General features: G+C 37.6%; 1 protein-coding gene across 1 annotated transcript in view; it reads left to right on the top strand.

Annotated features, from left to right (window-relative positions):
- WWOX (WW domain containing oxidoreductase) overlaps positions 1–20,534 on the top strand; it is a 488,590-nt gene that overhangs the window by 92,355 nt on the left and 375,701 nt on the right. The window contains exons 6-7 of the mRNA XM_039558532.1: positions 3,742–3,830; positions 16,807–16,992. Coding sequence (XP_039414466.1) covers positions 3,742–3,830; positions 16,807–16,992 — 275 coding nt within the window. The remainder of the gene's footprint in view (positions 1–3,741; positions 3,831–16,806; positions 16,993–20,534) is intronic.

Below are 20,534 nucleotides of genomic sequence, written 5' to 3'. Positions count from 1 at the left end.
GCATATAGTGAAATAGCTGGCTTTCTGGGGGTTTTCACTTTCGTGTTACTTTCTGGCTCAATAAGCATTTTTCTAGCATGAGTGCAAAGTATAGCCAATTGCACTTAAGCATTTTTAATATTTTTGCTCCAATAGGGAGCAGCTTACATACAAAACTGAACAAGCTGTTTTCTGGGGTTATATAGAGTAATGCAACTTACCTGGAAATATTGATAAAAGGCTTTTAGAACTGGGCGTGAAACTTGAAATACAAGATAAGTTTTTTTCTTTGCACTTTTCAAAGTGTTATTGTGTTGGGTTTAGAAGATGACTTGTTCAGAACTGGAGATTGATCTGCCTTTGGCTGTTTCTTCAAAGGCACCACACTGATGCCTGGACATTGTGAGCCTTGAACTTCTCATTTGGCTTCATGAAATACAAATATCCCCATCCCAAACTCACCATCTTGATTGGTTCTGGCTGACCTTCATTTCACAGGGTTCAGCAGACAGCAGAAGTGTGTCCACCTCTTGTGTCTGTCCACCTTTGGCCGCTTGAGAGCTGGTCTGGGTCTAGTCCTGAAAGTGGTTTTGGATGCAGGTGGGACACTTGTCCTGGGTATCTGCAGCAAGGACACCAGTTCATTTTGCACAGGCTTTCAATGGCACCACATAGTTATGATCCTGTGATTTAGAAAAGAGCTCTTTAAATTATTCTACACTCATTTTATTATCTACTTTCTCCTTAAATGATGTAGTTGAAAATAAAGTCATAGAGGGAACATTAATATCTTTTGTCAATTTAATTTTCAAAATTCTGGGGTTTCCTGCCTTAGTGTATTGATTTGACTGTGGCAGTTTAAAGACTGTCTCCTGTATTTGGGAAAGTGGCAAGTCTCATTTAAGATTTCACAACATAAAATGAGGCATAATTCAGTACTGAAAACATGTGAAGTGAAATAGTGAGAGACATCAGCATAATACAATTATGACACATTAGATCAGGATTTGCAGCATACCATTAACAATCAGTTCTGACTGCAGAGAACAATTACAGTTAGATGCCTTTTAGCAAAAATGATTTTTGTTTTTATTTTTTATTAAAACCCCCTATGCTCTTGTATACATATCACAATATGTGACACCTAGGCTTCTAGGGAAAGAGGGAAAACATTATAACAGAGGTAATTCTGAGCTACTGTATGAAAACAAACATAAAACCTTCTACTTGTCATTTAATGGAGATATATTATTAAGAACATACCATGCAAATATATTGCCTTATGCATAGTTGTTTTTTTTTTTTAAGATACTGTGATATAGAAGTCACAGTGGGAAAATTTGGAATAAAAATAAGTTGATACTAAAGGTTTAGCATTTCACAGTCTCAAACTGTAGTAGGAATTGGTGCTCTACAGAACACCTCTGTGGGGTGAGAGGTTCTGGATTCTCAGTGGACAAGGGAGAGTCTGAAACAAAAAAGTTGGGGAACTTGCCTAAGCTCATGGTACATTAAATTGATTTCTTCCCCAGTTGTGCTTGGAGAAAACCCTCACACTTGGCTTCTTGAGTGCCTTCAGAAGCTGGGGTGGCAGGTTCTGAGTGCTTTGGATGTCACATGCTCCAACTTTTCCTGTGAGGAAAAGAGTAAATGGGTGTGTCTGTGCTCAGTGTGTGCCTTCTGTGCTTTTGAAGGAAATACAGGCTATAACCATCAGGGTTTTGAAAAGCAAAAGCAGGGAGAAAGTTGAAAAAATACTATGATTTTTAAATTTCTGATTTTTACCTTTTCAATATATTAATCCCCAAATTCAGACCAATCTAGTCTGCTTAACTTCTACTTCAGCAAGTATTTTGGGGGCTTCATTTTTTTTCTTTTGGACTTGAAGTACAGACACCTCTTTTCTGTTCTTGGAATCAGTAGCAGAAGCCTAATGTGTGACACCAGGAGGAAAAGCATTACCTGAGTGATACCATGTGGACTTGAATCCTTGTCCCCGAGAGAACAGTAGCTGACAGCTTGTGGTTTAGTCTGTTGAACTACTTGATTATTATGTTTTTTTGACCACCTTATGTGCCTGTATTTGTAGCATTCTTGTCCTTTTACCCTTGGGAGAGACAGGAGAATGTTTCAGCTGAGGAAAGCAGAGGCAAAGTAAACCCAACTATGCACACCACTTCTGTAGTAAGTAAACAGCTTTGAACTGCGCAGCTGAAGAGAAATTGTTCTGGAGTTCTATTGCATAATGCAAGGCAGCATCATCTTTCTCAAGTCTCTGACCATCAAAGAGAAGAAAATGTTTACCCAGTGGGGCAAAATGAATTCCAGAATGATGTGCACCTTGTGAGGGTAAAAAAAATCTTTGTAGCAAAGTTTGGTTTCGCATTTTCTGACTCCATTAATTGATACTTCCTATGGAGACTGAACCTGTTGAAATTTTAGTTGTGTTTATTTTGCTGTCCTGATAAGTCTGGCTGGAATGGGACGAAAGGAATTTGAGTGATACTCTGTTTAAACCAAACCTGTAAGGTAGTTGTAGCAGGCACTAGAATGGGTACTAGCAAAATAGAAAACATATGTAGGGAGGAAAGTGCCAGATGTAATGAAACAGAGAGATCAGATGGATCACTTGAGCTTGGGAGACAATGGGAGACTCTTCTGGCTTCCTTCTGTGCTGACTTGTGTGCTGCTTTCCTTTCATTCCTCCAGCAATGCTCATGGTATAACCTTGTAATCCCAGCTGGTCCCTGTTGCAACCACCAGCTACTTGGTTCTGTGATGACTTTAGTGAGGAAAACAGGCTTTTGGTTCATTTTGTTCTGAGATTTGGAGTTTCAAAATATCTGGAAACAGGGATCTTAAAGCTGAAAATATTGAGAAGGCTTGGTTTGCTGATGCCTAAGGTTAACTTAACCTTCAGGTTAACCTGTTGTTTTTTGGGATATTGTGTCCTCTTCTAGGTGAAAAGTTGGCTTTAGGTATATACAGAATTTCTTTTGAAGACACAGAATCATAGAATGGTTTGTGTTGGACCTTAAAATCCATTTCATTCTAACCCCCTATCCCCTAACACCTTCCACTATCCCAGGTTGCTCCAAGCCTTGTTCAGCCTGGCCTTGGACACTTCCAGGGATGGGGGGTCCACAGCCTTTCTGGGCATCCTGTGCCAAGGCGTCACCACCCTCACAGGGAAGTGCATTTATGTTATACACTGGTAAAGTCTTATTGTATAAAAATATGGGTAGACTGATCTGTTATTTTCTGTAGTCATTTTATACTCTTTTTTGTATCACCTGCTATGAAAAATAGATCTTTTTGGATTAATATGGGCCAGAATCAAGTTAGCTGTTTTTTATAGAGTATTTACAGATTTTTTTTCCTATTGGTATGGTATGTAAAAAATAGCATGTATTGAGAATAGCACTTACTCTACCTTTTATTTCATGAGTTACCTAAGTTTCACCATCAAAATCAAAGCAAAAAGATACCTATTAACCTTAACACTGCCTTGAGTCGTTTCATTGCATTATATAAAGCTGTGCATTACCCAGTGTGTGTTTTTAGCAGAACCACCAACTCACAAATGCTACTTTTGGCACTAAATGTTGTGCTCATCCATCCCTTTTGATGATTTGTATTCACTTTGGGGTTATAATGTTAAACAAGGGAATCAGATGAGTTTCATAACACATTTACTGTAACATGATACTGTGAACTGAACTTGCTATTATTTATCTTCTTTTATATTTTCTCTTGTTCCAGCATAAAGCCAAGGTAGAAGCAATGACCTTAGACCTTGCTTCTCTTCAGAGTGTGCAGCACTTTGCTGAAGCATTCAAATCCAAGAATCTGTAAGTACTCAGAGAATTATATGTAATAATTTCTTGTTATTTTAATGTCTTTATCAGCTGAGCACAGTTGGCAGAATCACCATAGTTCGACGGATCACCAACTGCAGTTAGTGAATAATCTTTTCACAGGAATTTTTTTCAATGTAAATTAAAGATCATTTGTTTTCATACTAAAATAAAAAAAATACAGGTCTCTTATTATTTGATGTGTAGCCCCAGTTTTAAAGGGCATTTTTACCCTGTGGCTATTGAAAAAGACCAAAGGTGAATTGCATAAAACCAGCTCAGACAACTTTTAACAGTTTTGCAGTGGTTTGGGAGAGGTCAGGGATGAACAATTAGTGCATTGCTTGTCTAGTTTGTTTTCTAACCTTCTCTCTCTCCTTTTTGTTTTCAAACATTTTAAAAAATATAGCCCTATGAGCCAGACAGCTCCATTTTCCAGACCTGTATGTGGAATAGTCCATTAAAAAAAGAAAAAAAAAAAAAAAAAAAAAAAAAAGGGGGAGAGGTTGTAATAATGACATCACTTAACAACAGACAAATTTATATGGAGATAACCAGCTTAGATTCCAAGTGATTTGTTTAATTTAGCTCAAACAGAGCAATGAATCTCTGAATTGAAGAAATTATTTGAAAGCTTTTATGTTGCAACTCTTCACAATAAATTCCACACTTTGTGCTTTTATTCACAGTTTGACCCATTGATTGTTAGTATTCAAACTTAGCTTTTTTCCTGCAAATATTTCTGTAACTGATATGCTTCTTACTGTTCTTCTCAAGAGAATATGACCTCTTAGACAACTTTGAAAATACATTGTCGTAGAGAAAATACATAACAAAGAGTGTTTTTTTTCACTTTTGAAACACTGCCAAAGCTAAATCTCACAAGGATAGACAGATGACATTTTAGTACTTATAGGTCTTTTAGATTCAAGGAATTGTCAAAACTGACTTCTAACAGAAGTTCCTTTACTGCCAAAATCCTTAGTATCAATATTTTCTTATCATGTCATCTTCATGTATTAAAATTTCTTGAAAGACAAATCCTTGCAGTATTGCTGCTTTAGTACTAACTTGGTTTTGTAGTGTGAGAGCAGTGTGTGTTTTAATTTAGAATCTTGATGCTTTTAATATGCTACATTTCTTTAAATGTATGGTGCAGTGCAAAGTCAAAACCACCCTTCTTCCAAATGCAGCTCTTAACCTGATTTGTGTGTCGTAGATCATACCATGGTTGTCCTAGCTAGTCCATTAGGTATGGGTGTTTGTAAATCCTTGGAAGTGAACATGCTTAAATCAATTTTTGCTGGAGAACTTAGGTAATGAGAAGATCTAGAATCAGTGAAACCTGTTTTGTTTTTGTTGGCATAGCATTTTACCAGTGTAGCTCTGTTCAGCTGGATTGTCAGTGATGGACAGGTTTTACTAATGTTTCACCCTCATTTTATTTGGAAAGACATTTAGTAATAGACAGCATCTAAAGCCTCTGCCTTGCCTTCAGGCCTTTCTGTCTTAAATAAGTGCTCAGATGTGCCTGTGTCTGGCAGAACTAGTCCAAGCATGATGTGAAAGTCTATGTTCCGTATCTGTTGTGAGACTTGTGGGGTTTTGACTAAAATGAATTTCCAGTTATATTTTGTTTAAAGTCTGGGGCTGGATGAAAACCAGACCCTACACACTGCCTGTAGCAGTGGATCTTTTATCTGATGCAGATACCAAAGAGCTACCTTACAATCATCTGCACTGGCAGCAGGATGGACTGGAAGACCTATCTATTTTTTTGTGATTTAACTATGTCTGGATAAGGTTGGAAAAGCAATTATGTGGCAGAGGCATCTTATTGCTGCAGTGGTGGGCCGATGTGTTTTCCAGCTCTAATGAACACTAATGACCTTCGTCTCCTTGTTCGTTTGTTTTGCCACAGTGTCCAGAGGCTTTTGTCATGTTGGGGATTCCTTTGCACCAGTGGCTTTATGAGCAATTGGAATCTTACAGGCTCCAATGACAGACTGAGCCTTGTTCTTTATGCTTGGGCCAGTCTTGTCAGTTGACAGCCAAACTTTCTGAAAAGGGGTCGATATCCCTGTGGGAGAAGCACATTGTGATGGATTCCCCCCCTTTCCCATGAGGGACCTGTCACTCTTAAGGAAATACCTTAAGAGAATTTTCTTTCTCTTATGAGTTTCTCAACAATAAAGTAGTAGGAAAAGCAAATAATGTGTTTGTTTTTCTTTCTGTTTTTTTCCAAACGAAACCATAATTTGAGCTCTGAGTTGTATAGACCTTGGTTTCTGGGAAAAACTACAGTACTTCTAAAATGCCAAGGAGAAATTTTGTATGAGTGCACATATTTTAATAAAGACCTGTATTTTATTTCTCACAGCACTTAATGTGAAGAGGCCTTTAGTATTCAGTGGTGAACATCTTAAGCTTCTCTGTGCAAGTAGTGATACTCTCTGTTTAGTTTCTCCAGGCCACTGCTGGTTTCTGGGACACTGGTATTTTCCAGAAGCTGTTGGTCTTGGTGACACGTGACCTAATAACTGAAAATTTATGAAATAGGTAATAGATAGGTATGCCTTCTGAAATTCTGCTTTTCTGGCACACTTTGTGGCTCTAGGTGCTATTTTTTGTCAGCAGATGTAAGGATGTACTCATAGTCACATCACAACCTGGGACCCTGTTCTTCCCTGGTTGATAGCAATTGGAAAATAGTCTTGAAGAACAGATCTCCTCCTGGATGAGAAAACTAAAATGGAACAACTCCAGAAAAAGGATCCCTAAATTGCATTAAAACCTCTTGCAGCTGGGGAAGCTGGGGGTGCTTGTATTGCAGAGAGCAGAGAGGAAATTGCTGAAATTGTGAACTCCTGCCTTAATCAAATAAGTTGTAGAGAAAAAAAACCTTCTTGAATGTGCTTGGGAATCTGAGAGATTGTGGAACCTATGTGAAGAATGAAGAAATGTCATCCTCTGCTCAGCAGGAATTTAACGGGGCTGGTTGCACACAGGAAACAAATGATTCAACAGAGGGAGCCTTGAGAAAAACGTAAATAATAAACGGGAGGAAAGAGTTACTCTGAAAAGAAATATTTAATAGGAATTGGAATAGTAATTTAAAGCTAAGAAGTCCTCCTTGAAAGTAAAAGTCAGATGATTCATCTATAAGTTATCATACTTCTGAGGTTTGGTAGAAATCTTTTATTCCTGTTAGGATTTGTTAGGTGTTGCAGACTTGTCTACAGATAAAATCTGAGCTCTGAATATATAAACACTGGTAAATGATGCCATATTCCTATAAATATATTCTAGAAAATCCTTCATCCTCACAGAAAAAAAGATTTTTTTTTTTTGTTTGCATTATCTATACTCTTGAGTTGATACAGCTGTTTCTCTTTCTGAGACTTTTTTATCCATGCAGTTTCAAATAAAGCTTTGGGCAGAAGGGTTTTGCAGATTATTTTAGATCCTGCAGTTCTGTGATTGCAGGACTCAAACTTTCTCTAGGAGCAGGACAGTGCCTTCCAGTTATTTTTTTGTTCTCACAGTTAGGAGGATTCTGTGGGCAAAATAAGCTAAAAACCTAAGTTAGTTGGATCTCCCAAAGTCAACTTTGGGAGAAGACAGAACAAAATTGCTGTTTAATGTTTGATTTACCTCTTACCCTGTTGTAGCACAGCCTGAACACAGTGTGGCTAACACATAAAATGGATGTCCAATAAAAAATTGGGCTCAAGGATTCCTAGCACAAATTTTTTCAGAGAAAGTCAGCTGTCTTCTAGTATTTAGTATTTCTGGCTTGTTTTCTGCAGATACATTCCCCACTGGATATTTCCACTAGGAGTGAATGAACTCCATCTTCCTTCCTGGTGAAGGCAGTGCTAGGGTTAGAATGAAAATGGGAAAAGAGTTCTCAGTGCACCTAAATGGCTGGATTTGTTCAAGTTGCTTCTTTTATATGTATCAAGTCTTTCCCCTCTGCTGGTTTCCAGCTCAGGCAGTTCATTGAATGTCTCTGTTATGGAAAGTCAAATACATGATCTGTTTATAATAATGTTCTGGGCTAAGATGGATTTGGCATGAGCTGATTTTTGTGCAGCTGGCAGAGGCAGACCAACCAATCTTTCATATTAGTGTTTTGGAACTAAGAAACACAGAATTGAATCTGCTATTCATTGAGTGGGCACAATGTGAGGAATTATGGTTGGTATTAATCCCCCTTATAGACAAAATGACAGTCCTCCTGTGATTGTATGGAACACAGCATTGAAATCTAGTCAGGGTGAGCATTGGATAGTTCAGGGTCTGTAGAATTGGTGTTTGTGTAGGAGTGTAGACTTGTGGATGTGGAACTTTGGTATCTATTTCTCAGTTTGATCATCACACACTTGACTGAAACCTGCATGCTTTCACTGGGGGACAGCACTGATGTTTCAGTTCTAAAACTTCCAATATAGGACCTGTTGTTGATATTTACAGCCGTGGTGTCATGGAATTTGCCTGGTCCTCATCATAAGAACACCTCCATGATCAAAACAGTCAGCAGGCAGGAGTGAGCAATAAAGTTAGAGATGAAATTTAATGTGCATTTTTAGTTTTCAGTGATGCATGGTGCCACTTGGTTTGAATTAAAGTTATCTTCTGCCAAACAGTATGACTTTAATTTAATGTTCTCAATGTTCGAGGAAAAAACCCTGAAATCATCCTGAAAAAACTTGAATTACTTTAAAGATATGAAATAATGTTTGCCAATAGCTACTGCTTAGAATTTTCTGAATTGGTAGGAGCAATTCACAATTAGGCAGGACTTCCAGATGTAGATCTTCACTTCAGTTACATTTCTATACTTTAAAACAGGAATTTTTTTTGGTGGTAAGAATTGGCAAATGCTAACAGTTTATTCACTAATGATGTGTGTAGAAATATGGAAAAGACAGCAGTTATGAATTATGGTTCTCCATTTGGAAGTTTAGTCTCTTCTTATTTTCCTAACCAGACTCAAAATGGAGCAGACCAGGTTTTCAGCTGGCCTCCTTAGCTGAGGCCCCAAGCTCTGTAACTGCATTCATTTTTCATGCTGCAAGCAGAAGTGTGCTGAAACCTTGCAGGTGCAATTAAGATTTTGGAGCCTGATGAAAAGTCAATCCAGAATATGGTTTTTCTGCATTTTCATATATTATAACTGATATATTGCAGGTGTGTTATTTTTAATTCCAATTGAACGACAATTAAATCATAGATACTGTGTGATAAATTATAGGCATACCAGAGAATACATATGTAAAAATGGTATCTGCTTAGCAAGTTGTTACAAATGTAACTTAAAGGATCTGGAAAAAATGAATATATGATTCAGAAAAATTATCAGTGATGCCATTATGCCAATATGTTTAATGGTTCTGTAGTTGATGTATCTCTATCATGATTGTTGCCACTTCTTATTGGCTTTCCAAAACTGAACATATTTTAAAGTACTGTACAATTCTGTTAACTCTTTGCCATTTACAGAATTACTTTTTGTGAATTAAAACTAGTGACAGTTGAGATTTTACATTTGTCTTCTCAACTTAGAGTACAGGTGGCATCCTGGCAGTGCTACTGAGGCACAGACTTCTGGACAACATTGTTCATTTTGAGCTATCAAAAAATACCCACATTGAGTTAAGTTCTGAAACATGCATAGTTCAGAAGTTACTGTTGCAGACAGCACATATCTTAAATTTAAATAAGATCAAAGGCTGACTACGTTTGAAACGTACATAAAAATACTAGGGTAAAACTTCTTTTTCTCTTTGTGGTGATGCTGTGCCTTATTAAAGCCTAGGGATTGGTTTTCTGCATAAATAGTTTTTCTTTTTCTTCTTTCTTCTGTTTTTAAGCTCTCGTACACAATTACCCTTTGTGGTAGCATGTGTCAAGTCATGTGGATCCAAAAACTATTTCCAGTATTTTATAAATTAAAAATTAAAAATCTCAGAAGTTTAAGCCCTTCCCCCTTTTCCTGGAGGCAGAGATCCCGATGTTTTCATCAGATCACCTTTCCTTTCATCTGCTCTATCGTGGAAATATCTCCTGCCTCAGAATATTTTTAGGTTTTTGTAAAGTAAAATCCATATTACTTCACCATAACTTTACATACAGTTACATCTACAAAATTTGAAGTGTTTTTAAACATTACTAACAGGAAGATTTTGTTAGGTGTTTGTTACGTAGTCTTATGACTATAACTGTGCTGTCCAAAATTTACAAACCTGACACTTTTGGACACTTTGCACTCACTTCACTCTACTCTAATGACGAAACCTTGATAACCTTCCAGGGACTTCCTGCTCAGCACCCTGGTTGTTCTGGTGCCCATTTGCAGCCACATGTCTGTGCCTAAATCTAGGCTGAGTCTAAGATGGCTTGGGGCTCTGCCTTCCTAAAAAATTGCCACAAGATGCAGCAGCTGTGAAAGCTCTTTTGAGCATCTAAATAAGTAAAATATGTATGATTAATATAATTGATTAAAACATATTTTTATATTTTTGAGCATTATGGCTTAATGAGTTTTGAGAAGCTCTGTGTACTTAATTGATGTTGCCTTCTAAAATTTTTGAATTATAAGGCAGAAGTAACTATTTAATTACATATACATTAAAATATATTTAGCCTATTCAGTTAAATGCTTTCTAGGGGAGATAATTAAAACACAGAAGGCAGAGTCTTCTGGCACCTGGGTAGGGAAGCCTTGCTGCTGGCCTGAGACTGGCCCATGTGTCTTCATCTTAGAATCCAGAAATTTGTGTAATAGACTGAAAAGGTTGTATTTCTTTATTAGCTGTTCCCCCAAATCCCAGAGGATGTCAAAGTACATTAATTTCCATCATGACATGGAATCTTTCAGATCTGAATGGCAGCACACAGCTGCTATAGGGGCTTTCTGAATTCTGTTACAGCTCTATAATCTCTGAGCGAAACAGAGGAAAAAGTCATTGGCAAGTGAAATGCTCAAAATCCATGAGGTGTTTTATTCTTTGAATGATCAACCATGGTCCCAAAAACATTTTCCAAGGGTTTAGCTGTTTTCAATTGAAAATATCACAAATATGTAATAAAAGTAGTAATTGCCTTTTTTTTTGGGAGTTGTAGCTTTCTTTTTCTAACAAGTCCTTATTGTGTGCAAATGAAATTTGTATGTTTAGAAGTACATGCAGAAACAACAAATCATTCCATGGTTATTGCAAAAATGAATGTTTCTTTAGGTCTGGCTTATGGTTGTTTGTAACTGCGTGTGTATATGTGCAAATAATGATTTGCTGCCTGAGTTTGAAAAAGATGCACCACTTTGAGGTAGCAAGTGGGCTGCTGAATGAAAATTACCAGATTCTGGATATTTCCATTGCTGCTCTCTCTTATTAATTTCTGAAAGTGCAGAATGATGTGGGGTTATTTTAGTTGTTGTCCTCTCTCTGTATATATAAGAAAAAACAATAAAGGGAAAACCATGACTAATGGATGTTTTCTGTTTAGTTCTAAATCAGTTGAGACCTCTGTTCCCTCTCCAAACATTTATGAAATTGTACACTGAAGATTTGAGAGAGGTAATGAATAATGATTGAGGGGTGGTTGACCTATATGGCAGTATGCAGATGATGTATTAGGAAGGCATAGGAGCAGCTGCTCACGATAATTCCCATGTATGTGTTATGAAGGAAGAATCAGAACAGTTTCAGTCCACTGCCATTAATCTCTTAGAAGTGGGGCAAAAGTATTTGCTGATCAACAGTGTCAAATCCTGCAAAGAAATCCAGTAGGATGAATTGCAGAGAATTTTCCTTGCTTCTAGCAGGAGATCATCCATCAGGGCTCTAAGTCCTGTGTTAGTGGCTTGCCTTAAATGAAGCCTGTCTGACAAGGATCCACATTTCTGTCAGCTGGCAGTGGGCAATAAGGGTATTTTTGCTGACCTTTCAGCCCATATTTTTAGAAAAAGGGAAGTTAGACATTAAGTATTTGTTTGCAAAATTCATTGAGTTAAGCAGTGCTTTTTTTTTTTTTACACTGTACAAGTAAATATTTAAATATTTTTGTGTCAGTATTAGATTATACATGGTTCTGAGTTTTCCTGCTTCTGCCTGAACCCTGACTTAGTGATTTTCTTGTTGCTTAGTTTCCTGTCAGTACTGCTTGTAAAACTGAGGGGGATTTCTGGAGATGGTTGTTTAATTCACGCGTTTTCTGGAGAGCCATAAGCTTATCTTGCCTGTTGGATATTCCCTTTGTGTATATAGGCATTCCCTCATGGAAAGAAGTACAACTTTCTAACTTTCAGAGAAAGCAACATGGGTGTTCAGGATTATGGGGTGGAAAAGTTTGGTGGGCTGTGACTTTGCTTCTTTGTGGAAGAGAAGTCACAGCTCTGCCTTCTTTACTGGCCGTGACAGAGGTCTACAGTTGCTTATGGGACTTTGGGGATATGGTGAGGCCTTTTCTGTTGAATTTCTGTGTAATTCCAAACAGTGTGAACTTTTCAAATCGCTTGAGAAGTGCCCCAGATGGTGTGACATTCTGCTTCATGGGAAGATTTGAAAGTATTCCCTTTGCATACTCTCTGGTTAACTATTTCATTACGTTTGAAATGGGAGAACACCAAAGCCAAGAACTCTGTTGACATTTTGGTGGTGTTTGTTTAACCTCCTAGTGCACAGGCTACATTTGTTGAAAAATATTATTCTTACCTTTGCAAATCATCAGTAATTAATTCCCTTGGAAATATCTACTGCTGCACACAGCCAGCTTGGGAGGCTGCTGACAGATCGTAGTTTTACATCAGGTGCTAACAAATTGATTATTAAATTTCATAACTAACTGATTTATAGCAACAATTTAATTTCTGTATCTCTCTAATGTATTCACTTACTGTATTTTCAAATAGTTCAGAGGAGTTGGATTGCTCAGTTTTTTCTAATGGTGAATTGTGCAGAGCATGTGAGATCTGAATGACTTCCCCAGTGCAAAGGTTAGTAAAGTATCACAGGCTTGTGAAGTGCACAGAATATCAGCTGCATTTCAGCTCAGATATTCACATTTAAGACTGTCCTGGCTAATTCTACATGCTTTTTAACTTTCACTAAATTGTAGCTACACTTAGCAGCACGGTGAGTGTTTTCTGGGATTGCTGTGTACCTTGCAGTTGGAGCAGTGAGTTCCTGAGTCTCAGTCAGGCTGTGAAGGATTAGAAGCAGTGACTGCCTGTTATAATGGAGCAGATCACACTCAGTCCCAGTGCCCACCTAAAAGATACTGGAAGCCCACGGTAGGTCCCTTGGTGGGGTGTAAGTCACTGCCTGAAGACATTTTAAGGAGACATAGAGGCAAATTTTCATAACACTCTGCAGGGTCTTTGCTGTAGTGTTTCCAGAAATATCTAATGGGCATCATGGTTAGAGGGAGCACTTGGTCATGTTGATACCAGGAGTAAACACTATGGAGAATTTGCTTTGCTGCTGATATCCTTTGTTGGCCTGAGCTGTGCCTTTGATGTAGAATTACAAGCTATTTAAAACCGAGGGGGGATTTTTTTTTCCTTGGGCTCAGGAGGAAGCCTCATGCAGATTGCAGCAATGTTTTTAATGAACTTGTGAAATCAAGGTCATAGTTCTGCTATCACTTGAAAATACTCCTGTCATAAAGCAAAGCTGCAGTGCCAGATGTGTGGTGTGAATTGTCACGTATCTTAAAAATTTTGTCCCTGCATAATGATATGTTCAGTGACACAGAGCTCTGCACCATTGAGATTAGAATCTGTCATCTGTGGCTGAAATTCATAACTGCACGGTGGCTGTTACCCAGGTAATCTCACTCATTTCCTGGTGTGCAAATGGCCAGGTCACAAAAACTTAGATGACAATTTTCAGTAATTGGACCTTTGTTAGCAATCTGACGAGAGACACCGATAGCTTAATGGACGTGGATCCAAATCCGAGAGGTGGCTTTTTTCTGAGCTGAAATGAAGCAAAACATCAGTATCTATTCATGAAACCCTTTAGGTTTCTTTTCTGTGGAGTTATCTAGGAAAAAAATCCTTTTTTATTTAGCATTTAAAACCCGTAGTACTAATTAAAAATAAAGGAATTCTAAAAGGGACTCTGATACTAACTTTTCAGTGTGATAATTGTTCAAGATGTTTCTGTTTTTATTTTGGTATTTCTTCACAGATTGTTTTCTAATAGAATATTACAAAAAATGTTAATTTTACAGTCTCTTAAATTTGAATTACTTTTACATTGGAAAAATGAGAAATATGCTTTGAAAAATACAAATCTCATAAAATGGACTGAAGCATAATTTTATTTCTTTTATAAAATCCAGTTAAATGGCCTAACAATTAAAAAATGACTAAATTTCATGGTGTTATAATTCTAGAATCTTCTTTTTAATTAATTGAGCTGACAGATTTAGGTATAGAGTGTGTATTTCCCCTTAGGTAGTTATTGTGTAATTACTAATATTGAAGGACACTACAGTTTGGATAGGTGGAATATGGTTTTGGTTCATATGTGAATCCTTTCTGTCTGTGATTTGTTACTTCATAGTGCACATTACAATTATGAAATAGAGTGACGATCTTTTCGGAAGTGTCATATTTGTTTTGGAGGGAATGGTGATGGTATTTTCGGTATTGCTGCTGCATTTGTGTGCTGCAGTTCTCATACAGGAGGCTCTTATACCAAAAACTGCATCTGTGTTGGAGAAACTTGTTCCTTTTTTTTCCCAGCAGATGTACAAATCTGTAAATTAATTCTTGCTAGAGCTTTTCTTAAAGTCTCATAAGAGGTGATGAATCATCCAAAGTTCCATGCCCTCTCAAGCTTCAAGCAGCTTTGTTTTCCTCTGGGCAGATGCATCTCAAAACAGGCAAAATGAACTTTGGTTTAAATAATTTTGATAAAAACGTACCTCAAAAGATCTGTTACCTTCTAAAGAATAGGATCCTGCACAACTCGGTGAATATCCTGCTTGTGCTGAGTGAGGCTGCAAAGATCAAAAAAAGGACTGCTTTTTTTTTGCCATTTGATTTGAACAGAAAGAGAGAACTTTGCCTTTGTAAGGACAGTCCCTGTTCATCTTCAGTTTCTTTGGTGGATGCAGTATGTATGCACAGATATTCTGTGTATGGGTGTCACTGACCAAAAGGCCAATCAGAAATCCAGCACTTCAGAAACTCAGTCTCTCAAAGTGCACAGATGTTTCACTCTGCTTCTGGAGCTTTTGGTAAAATTCTCCAAGTTGGCAAAGGAATAGATACCAGATTGTTAACTTCTTATTAAAGCACACTACATTGGTAACTTCCCAATGGGCTGGAAGTCAAAATCTATTTTAATAAGAAAATACAGCCTACTCTTTATGTCAATCCTTACTCATTTCTTTCAGTATTCAGCTAAGGTGTGTTTGATTCCCCCTGAAATGTTCTTTTGAAAACTGAGCTATCAGAATCTGGTGCTTTCAAACATGCCTGAAGGAATATAATTACTTAGGTTTGTTTGACAATCTGGGGTTTCCTGTTTCACATTATTTTCCAGAATTCCTTTTGCAGATGCTCAGAGTTGCAGTATATATGTCCTTCAATCACGTGGGGAAATGTTCTGACTCTGTCTCCTGCCATACTTTGTGTGTAGGGCTGTGAGGAACTACTTGAGAAGAGCAGAGGGCAAGCAGTTATTTTTCATAGTTGTGCTTCATTTATTATCTTCAGAGTTAGAGTTTATGTTCAGTGTTGATTTTGTCTCATGGGGTTGCGGTAAAGACATAATTGGCTGGAATGGGCTAAACAAATGTGACAGATCTTAATATTCTGGTGTTGGGACATCACAAGTATTAGTGCAGGAATTTTTGGCTGTCATTATTTTGTGTGACTTTTCCAAATTAAATACACCAGGGCGAGGGATGCCAGATGCAGGCTCTCAAACCTGAGGTTCTCAGCTCAGGTAGAGCTTGCTGAGGTCTGCTGCATCAGGCTCTGACTCAAGGACAAGAACACAGTGCTGGTGCCAAGGTTTCCTCAGAGATGATGCAATCTAGCAAATACAGATCCATCTGAGGTCGGAGGACCAGAGACTTTGCTGTGTTTCGTAAGGGTTTGGAAAGAGACAAGAAAGAACAGAAAGGGCGTTTGTCCTTGATCTTGCTGTGGAGGTTGGGAAGGCTGCAAGCTGTAGTATCCTGACATTACACTGGAGACCTCAAGGAATTTGAAGTTTTCTGGACCTGTTTTTTGAATGAGAGAGGTATGTGCCAGCCTAGGTTCTTTTCTAGCTTGGTTTGGTATAATCTTACCCTTTCATTTGAAGTTCCTTTATCACGACATTTCTGTTTAAACTGGGTTAGTTGAGTTCAGTGAGGAAGGATTCTGTCTCAAGGATCTCATATGTATTGTGTGCAGATTTTCCACCAAAGATTACAGTTTATGGAGAATGTTTTTATTTTCCAACTCAGTCTTGCATTTTTTAACAGCATACTTCATCAGCTGCAGAAGTATAAAATGTGTACATGTGCCTTGTTTCATTGTGTCTTTATTTCTTAATCACTTGTCCCCTACCAGTTGTGCAGGTGTCATGATGTGTACTGCATACAAGAAAGTGGTAGGAGTTGCTCTTCCCCCAGGAAAAGTTTCTTTTCTAAATGCTCCAGATGGAGATGGTTTCCCAATTAGCAATTGGGAGAGCAGTGACAGTGCTGTGTGGCATTTTGCCTTTTTCTCTGTACCCTTCTTCCAAGGGTGTGTCACTGTGGGGCTCAGCTGGACCCTGAGTGGGGCCACTGAAACCAACTGGAATCAGCTGTTCCCAGCATGGGGCAGCTCCTTCCCACAGAAACCAGCCAGCCAAATCCCTCACACCTACACCCAAGGCACACCTGCATCCCATTCACACAGGGCTGTAATTGCATGTATTTAGCTGACATTTCTTTGTCCTGGTTTGATTTTTTTTAGGCCACTCCACATCCTGATCTGTAATGCTGCTGTGTTTGGTGCTCCCTGGTCCTTGACGGAGGATGGCCTGGAGTCCACCTTCCAGGTGAACCACCTGGGACATTTCTATCTTGTCCAGCTTCTGGAAGATGTTTTATGCCAGTCATCTCCTGCCAGGGTTGTGGTGGTATCTTCTGAGTCCCACAGGTTGGTGAATGTTACCTTTGGTTTCACTGGAATCTTTAATCCTTAGAGCATGAAACAGTTCAGGCAGAGCCACAAGTTTCCGAAAATGAAGGTCCTTGCTCTTGAGCATTTGCCTTTGAATAATCTTTTTAAAAATAGAAGCATTACTAATGCCTGTGGATGTTTCTGGATTTGGCTCTGTTGCTGGATAAAGCATGTTCTAGTTTTATAACAGTATGTAGATAATTTTTTTGATCATTCTTTGTGTGAATGCAGATTTTCGCCATGTTTCAGACCACGCATTGATTTTGTGAGGAGATGGAATAATAATTGATTAAATCTGAATGGCATGACCTATATTGATTTGTCATTCAACAACTTCAACATCTTAGCAAGAAGAATGTGCAGTTATTTTAGCAGGAGAAACAATGCAATTAAAAACTGCTAGATGAAATCCAGTTGTTTTATAATGAGAAATTAGGGAATTCAATGCAGACATTAGCTGTATAATTGTAAAATGGGAAGTAGTGTAGTTAATACATATTACAAATCTGCCCATGCCTCTTTTGGTGAATTTTTTAATTAAAATGTTAGTTGCTCATCTTTTCTACTGCCAGGAAAAGTACAGTTGGCAAAAAAGATGTTGATGAGGTTTGCCTTATTTCAGATGTGCTTGTGTTTTTTGTGTTAATAACTGAAAAGATGGCTTTGATTTAAATAAAGCTCCTTGTGCAAAATGAATGCCCCAGTTCTGAATTTTACTGGGCACAAACCACTTACTCCTTGCTGATTTAGTTCAGGGATTGCAGAATTTAAACCTGTAACATTCAGCTTTAAATACTGCTGTTGATTTCTATTTCACATTTGGTTTGTGTAGCAGCTCTAGCAAACCAAAAGGAAGAATGTGTGAGCGCCTTTTTTTTTTTTTTTTTTTTTTTCCCTGTCTTCATATTTCTGAAATGTTTTAGTGACCCAGAATGAAGCTTATTTTTTTTAATCATGTTTCCGTAAAATGTAACCCCAGGGACCTGGCAGAGAGAGACCAGCCAAGGGTCGGGCTGAAACCTTTATCACTTCCAAACACAGGGGCTTATGGTATAAATGACACACTGCAGATAGATTTACTTTTACCATTTTAAATTTATGATGGCTGAAATGAAAGGAAGCAATAGAAAATGCCAGTAATAATCCTCCCCACTGTTAAAAGACATGAAATGTCTAGTAATTAGGTGGTAACAAAATCTGGACATCCTTATCTTTGCAAATCACACCAGGTTTGTGAAAGCAAGTAGCAGAGTCCTGTTAGGAGTGAGGGCAGCTACTGCAGGGCAGGCAAGATAGCTCTAGAAATAAATCTGCCAACTCCAATCACTTGCCAGATGTGGAGGGCACAATGGGATATGTATAAATGAGCTGTTATTTAATGGGAGATTATGTTGAATTGTCAGCTGCTTGTTCCCCCTTGTAAGTTTGTACCTCTGATAGTATTTTAAATGACATCTTTGTTTTTCACTGCATTAAGTGCTGTGTGTAGCCAGAGCTCACATCTTTGGACATCTTTATCTGTGTTTTTGAAACATTTTGGAAGTGCTGATTTCTAAGTCGGTGAGATCAGCCAAGGTTTAGAGAAGCCCATCAGGAAATAAGTAATAGTCTATGTTGGAATAGAATAATTAACACAACTAGTAGATTTCCCTTTTTCTAAGGAGTCCAAATAACGTCTTATGGCTTATCTTATCACTTAAACTGATCATTGTAAATAAGTGTGCATTCCCTACACCCCAGTCTGTTTAATGGCAAGAAGTTTATGTAAGGAGTTAGTTAAGTGTTATTAGGTAGTCATTCTTTCTGACCTACTTGAGAACTCTGAGCCTTAAACCATGTCGTAAAACAGAAGTGTTGGTATCTAATTACTTCCATAAACCTTGACTGGATCTTTTTGCTGAAGTCAAGACCCCCTGTTAGGGGAAAAATAAAGTCCCATGTTTGCAGAAAATGCTATCCTGGACTGCTCCAAGGCAAAATATTTATTTGCCTCTCTGGTTCTTCGTTCACTTCTAGTTACTTCTCTGGATTCAGCACAAATGAATTCTGTTTAAATTAAGCTTTTGGGTACTTTAAGCACATAATATTAAAATCAGAATAATAAGTAGGTTCACTTTCCTTCTGTCTGTATTTCTGTGTTGTTAACTTGATTGTACAACCCTTCTTCCCCCGTATTCAATGAGACTGACTCACATAAGCACACTTGCAGGGCTGGACTCAAAATATGCCACCGTGTTTCCTTTATACAGTAACACACAAAGAGTTTTATTTATAGATTATTTTTGGTGTCAGAAGTGATTACTTGTGGAATGAATATAGGAAATTCCTCCCAGAATAGTCCTGTTAATTTCAGAAATGTATTTTATCTAACTGAAAATTATGAAAGAGAAATTTTGTTGTTGAAATTGAAGGGCTGATTCTGCACGACACAGAACATCCTGGATTCCTCTTGAGTTCAAATACTGTATTGCTCTTCTCTGAGCATATTATAATTCTGCTCACAGAATGAATGTAGAAATTCCAGCTGATCTCTTCATTTCTGGCCATGAGATGCAAAATTAGTAAAGATATTTTAAAACATTTTTCTAGTGTGTACTATAATTATGTTTATCCCTGTTCTCCCCAGCTGATTCTGAACACTGAGTATTAAAAAGAGCTTGCTAAATCCTTTTTATTTTTAGTAGCTCCTCTGAATGAAACATAGATCTGTAACTAAATGTAGTATTATTTTCTAATATTAAGATCGACCAGTAAATTAATAAATGAAACTGTAAGAACTGGGAGGGGAAATGCTTTATGGAAATTTTCTTTTCTTCATCTAAATGTCTTTAGAACATTCACTACTTAGTTTCTTTCCTTTTTTTTAATAACAAACAGCTGGTGTTTAATGACTCTGTCAGACCCAATTAAAAAACGTCAACTAGTTACTTTGATTTGTGTTCAGCCATGCCATGGGTATACTTAAAAACATTATACTCTGCCAGAACTCATTTCGGCTTTGTTTACATTTATCTTTTAAACATATAAGACTATTGATGGCAAGTTACCAAGGTTATAACCCTCTTATATTCATCAATTTTTAATCTAAAAAAAAGCTTAAGAGGCAGTGAGACTCATCCATAGTTCCTTGAACACTTAAATGCAAGTGTGCTAGGTGTGAGCACTGGATGAAATGATCAGGGGATGGGAAGAAGGGGAAATGAAAAGATGCTGGGTTTCTCTGCTTCCAATGGAGAGTTATTTTATCCTACATTATTTCCTCCAAGTTGATCCTGCTTTTAGGATCTATAGCAAAATCTGTTGGTTTTTTTTTTTTTAATTAAAAAAAAATGTAATTTGTAAGTTACATGCAAGGTCTTTAAACCATCAAAGTGTTTTTTGACTTGTTTTTGTTTATTGTTTGCTTCTTCTAATTATCCAATAATTTTACTACCATATTATATGGGACCGTTCCTTGAGTCTCAGGCAATTTCCAGTTGATGCTTTCAACTGCTAAATAAGCTATTGTTTTATGTTGG

The sequence above is a fragment of the Corvus cornix genome, chromosome 11, assembly GCF_000738735.6.
Source record: "Corvus cornix cornix isolate S_Up_H32 chromosome 11, ASM73873v5, whole genome shotgun sequence".
In the NCBI taxonomy this organism is placed as follows: Eukaryota; Metazoa; Chordata; class Aves; order Passeriformes; family Corvidae; genus Corvus; species Corvus cornix.
The sequence above is the reverse complement of the archived record's forward strand: the minus strand, read 5'-3'. Positions and strand labels throughout refer to the sequence as shown.